The sequence below is a fragment of the Salmo trutta genome, chromosome 2 (assembly GCF_901001165.1).
Source record: "Salmo trutta chromosome 2, fSalTru1.1, whole genome shotgun sequence".
Lineage (NCBI taxonomy): Eukaryota > Metazoa > Chordata > Actinopteri > Salmoniformes > Salmonidae > Salmo > Salmo trutta.
This window is the reverse complement of record NC_042958.1, coordinates 22,316,493-22,321,459: the sequence shown is the minus strand read 5'-3', so window position 1 is coordinate 22,321,459 and position 4,967 is coordinate 22,316,493. Positions and strand designations below refer to the sequence as shown.

Genomic DNA, 4,967 nt, shown 5'->3' with positions numbered 1-4,967 from the left:
CTGAGAGACAATCACCTGATTTGAGCTCCTGTGGCTTTCTTTCAATGATATTTATGCTTTACATCAAACGCGATATTGACACTCGACTACAGTAGTTGTATGATAACACAACAGAATATTGGTTCACTTACTCTGTGATCACAGGATAGGGCTGAGCGATCCATCTTGTATGCAGTTTTCATTGGTGATGATGGCGAAGACTTACACTTCAGTGGCGCATCAGCTGAAATATGTTCAAGACACAATGTTTTCAATTGGTTGATATTCATAGACACAAGCACAATATGTTCCAGCTTAGTTTAAGAGTAGGGTCAGAAGTTCTTCCTGACCAAATATATGAGACAAACTTTGTATAAACTTACCTTCAAACGACAAGCTGTCCATGAGATTTTCGGCCACTAGGCCTGTGTTGTTGTACATCCCTTTCGGATAGATGTTTGCTCTTTCTTTCTTCAGCTCCTCTTCGCGCTGTTTCACCATCTTGATCTCCTCGTCCACCAATGACAGCTGGCTCCTGGAGCGCAGCTTGAAGAAGGGGTTGTTGAGGAACGTTGAGGAGCATTCCTGGCCCTGCTGCTCACAGGCCGTGTTCAGGCAGAACTCTGATGTGCTCCTGATGATCAGGTTGGATGTCTCTAGGATGATGAAGTTGGCATTGGAGGTCTCATCTGAGTGCCACTCGTTAGCTCTGGAGGTGTCTCTGGCGCCATGTCTTGGACTTCCTTCCGGTTCTAGTATAATGATGCTGTTGGCAGGCAGATCGTGTTTCAGTGGCCCCTTTGCCGGTGAAGACGTAATAATGAATGATGGAGTAGTTTTGGATCTGGGTATTTTGCAGCTGCCATCCTCCATATTCTCAAACGTCTTCCTCTTTTCATCAACCTCCTGACATAGCTTCGCTGGGAGCAAGATGACTGGCTTGGCATTTGTCTGGGCACATTCTGTAGGTTTCGTCCCATTGGAGAAACCCCTGTCCCGCTTAAAGTTGTCTTCTCTCTCCATGGCCAGGCGGATCTCCCTCTCAATGGAGGTCTCTGGGAATTCTTCATAAGGGGACCTGTAGCTGGAATCGCCCAGGCCTGAGTCCTCTGAGCAGGGGCTGAACTGGGTGTGGGGATACTCAGCTCCACCCATAGCCAAATTCTCTAGGCTCGTATCTCTCGTCTTGGGCCTGTCAATATTCCTGACTGGAGTGTACATGAAGCTGTGGCTGCCCGTGAGCGGCCCACACTGCTTTGTGGTGGGTGACAGCACCAAGTTCTTGGTCTGCTCTTCCATCTCCCTCCACTGTTTCCGGGCCAGCTGGAAGTCCACGTGCTCTGTGCTGACGTTCTCACTCTTGGTCTCCTGGATAACGCAGAAGTCCTTTGGAAGCTTCTTGTTGGGATCTGCCTTGCAAGATGTATTATGCCTTGAACCATTGCCATTTCCTTCCTCGTCTTCAGAGATTTTGGACAGGCTTTGGAGCAGTGCTGCAGGGTTGTATGTCACTTCCTGTGCAATACCAGTGAGGTAATCTGGTTGCTCCAACACTTCCAGTTCCTCTTCCTTTGGCATCTTCACTTGAACTTCCTCCTTGTTATCGTCATGGTTGTCAACGTTTTGCACTTCAACCTTTTGGACGAAGAGATCCTGTGCGCTCAGTTGGAGGCTATCCAGATAGTCATCATCGTCCTCATGGTTGATCGAGGAGGAAAATATCGCCCTCCATTTATTTGCTCCATCTTCACTCTCATCGTCTGAGGAGGCCTCTGCTATCTCAACACGCAGGCATTCATCCACCTCGTCTGGGTCCAGACCATGACAGGACTCGTTGGAGACATCCGACAGAACCTCCTCTCTGATGTACTGTTCTAGTAAAGACTCCTCTGGGACATCACTGATGTAGTTTTCTAATGGGCCATATTGAATCTCTTTTGTGTCTTTATCCTCACCATCTTCACCATCCTCTGGGTTGGACACAGTATCTTCAGGCTGTTCTAGTTCTTGGGTGTCCTGTCTCTTACGATGAGCTTCGTTCTCATACACACTGTCAACACTGGACGGTGTGTCAGAGACAGACGAAGTGATGGATTCATTTCGGTTGAGTTCTTCATGGCTAGACAAAGCCTCCTTTCGAAATGGGTTACCTGTGCAGAGCCCGTTTCCTAAGCCGTCAAGCTCGTCGATCATACTAGCTGGTAAATCTGCTAGGATTTCGAGCAATGCTTTCTTTCCTATGGATTCTAGTGAGTCAGTCTCTAAACAGACTTGTTCCTCTTCTGTTCCTCCTAAGCCCTTTTTGTTTTCAGTTGAGTCAGTGAGAGAGAGTTCCTTTTCATAGGCAATTACGCTGGTCATCTCCGTTTGTTCACTGGTCTCCATGGTTACTGCCTTCGAGAAGGATCTGGGTTCGTTTGGATTGTGATTCTGAGGGTTACTGCAACCTTCGTTCAGTTCTTTACCATCCGTCACACTTGCCACAGCGGTAGCTCTCTGAAAGAAATGAAAATGTATTCACCCGTCAGTAAGGGAGATTGGGAATTGTTACAGTGTTACATGTTATACCCTCACTGAGTGCAGTATCGCTGAGTTTGGCACTTTGTATATGAAAATCATTTTCTCTTTTCTCTCTGTAGCCTTTCTCTAGTCTTTAGATTTGTTTGTTCTTCCTCTCCCTCTCTCCCCCTTCTTACTTAGTTGAAATGTCTCTGTTATATTGTCCCCTTATTTCCCAAGTGATAGATAAGGCTTTACCTACACAGCTCCTTTCAGCCAAACAATAAACCTTATTACAGTGACCAGTATATTACACAGAACAGACAGCAGACATTTATGAAGAGGTTTTGCTTGATTCTAGATCTAGGTAAAAGGGGTTGGTATTCACTCAGAAATATGTTCATAAAATGTCAAAAAACATTATTCTACAGAGTCTATCTGAATCCTGTGGAACACATAAGAAACCAATCCAAGCAAATCCTATCTTTGTCTTTTCCCATCTATGGCCACTTTACAATTTGTACCAAACACATTGAAAACAAAACAGAGAGGATCACATGTAATTGCAGAGGGGTGGACTCATCAAAGTTGTTTGTTTACTATTGCAGTGAACTGACAAATTGGGTTAATCCACAGTGAGGCTGAACAAGAACACCAGTCGTACCAGCTGAATTAGATGGCTCTGGCTCCGGCTTATATAAGACTGCAGGATTGACTATCGCCCACGCTCTGCTGTGGCGGTCTGTCCCTGTAGTCGGTTAGCTCTTACCTCCCCTGCTAAAGCTCAGGAGTGCGTGGGTGTGTGTGTGTGTGTTTGTCTGTGTGTGTGTGTTATTATACACTACTTCTGTTCTGTGTGTGTACACCCGCAGACCCCCCCCCCCCAGCATGCCCAGGGGTAGTGGTGTCCCCATGTCGCCGCTCAGCACCACCACCATGGGAGAGACAGGAAACTGACTGCTGATTGGTGTCATAACGAGGGAAAACTTAGATAGAAAGACCGGCTGAGCTGAACACACAACACATGCATTTCCAGTCAATTAACCTGAGGAAATGAATTCATTTGCTTTTAGAAATGTAATGATTCTTAAAAATGTTTTAGTTGAAACTGTTGGTGGTGAATTTGAAATTCATTCTGTGCTCTGAAATTGCTGTGAAAATAAACTATTTTCTCAAACAGTATTTACATGTCACATATCTGATTTATGCTATCCACACTTTACTGTTTATAGTTTAGAATTTTTTTCTATGGATGGTGATTCATTATCACCTACTTTTCACACACCACACAGGGATTGATTAAATGCCAACACCAAAACTGACTGTTTCAGTGGAATGTACAGCGTCTCCATGACGCCACGCAAGTCAGGTGTCTTGCTTTGATTTGATCAGGGAAACAGTGTTTTCCTTCTCATCTTAACTCCATCATTCCACCCACGGTTCTGCATCTATGATCAGACAAGCTAATCAAAAGCATCTCTTGTATCCTATCCGTTGTGTAAAATGTGTTGTACATCATGAGGTGGTTTCCCAGACAAAGATTAAGCGTAATCCTGGACTGAAAAGCACATTCAATGGAGATTATCCGGGAAACCACCACCTAAATGTTCAACCTGAGTCTTTGCCAAGCCCAACTCCAGAGAAAGGCTCACATCAAGCACTGAGCTGTAGCCTCTTTCACACCAAAGCTCGGAGTATTTAACAGCTCCAAACAGCAAGGACTGCCAACAGTCATTCATAATGAGACCATAATCCTCATCTATCCTATGACTTTCTTTACAACTGTCACTGTAGGCAAATTCCTTTGTGTTGTTATAGAGCTGTTGCTACAAAAAACACTGTGAAACAAGATTTTAATTGTGACTGTTATTAGCCGTTATTGTCAGGATTGTTTTGACAATATGTCAGATAAATCAATTCAAAGGATATTTTGTGAAATAGCATAAAATATTTCTAACTTTACATTTCTTCTCCCTGTGAATGTGTTGAGATAATAGTTTAGTCATTCAAAATATTTCTTAGGTGGAATAATTTGGCAAGGCACAACAATATGATATCATACCTCCATTGTCAGCTAAACAACATCTCCCAGATATTTCCCTATCCCTGCTTTATCAGAACTAGATAGCTAGTTCAATGCAGTCTGTATTGTGTAGCTACAAACAACAGAGGTGATACAGGGCTTAAGGTATTTCCGCTGGTTGACAGCACCACTAACCTTCGTCTCTTTTCTTCCTGTCACCATCATCATTTTTAACCATCTAATCCCACACAAATGCTACACAAACAATCCTCTGCAACAATACAACGGGACAAAGATGGATAAAACAAAGTTTCCTTCTGTCCAAGGTCTGAAATAGACACATCATCAAGCCAAACACAAAAAGCCATTAAGTCCAATCAAAATAAGACAGAAGTGCTGAGCGCCATGGCAACCCCCACTAGTCATTCCACTTATCACACAGCTCTGCTCAGCTCAGCTAGTGCAC

The 4,967-nt window shown here is 44.1% G+C and overlaps 1 protein-coding gene across 3 annotated transcripts in view; it reads right to left on the bottom strand.

Annotated features, from left to right (window-relative positions):
- palmdb (palmdelphin b) overlaps window positions 1-4,967 on the bottom strand; it is a 46,960-nt gene that overhangs the window by 1,162 nt on the left and 40,831 nt on the right. For all 3 annotated transcript variants that reach the window (XM_029698489.1, XM_029698498.1, XM_029698509.1), the window contains 2 exons: window positions 363-2,475; window positions 132-223 (listed from right to left, as the gene is read on the bottom strand). In XM_029698489.1, the coding sequence (XP_029554349.1) occupies window positions 132-223; window positions 363-2,475 (2,205 nt within the window). The remainder of the gene's footprint in view (window positions 1-131; window positions 224-362; window positions 2,476-4,967) is intronic.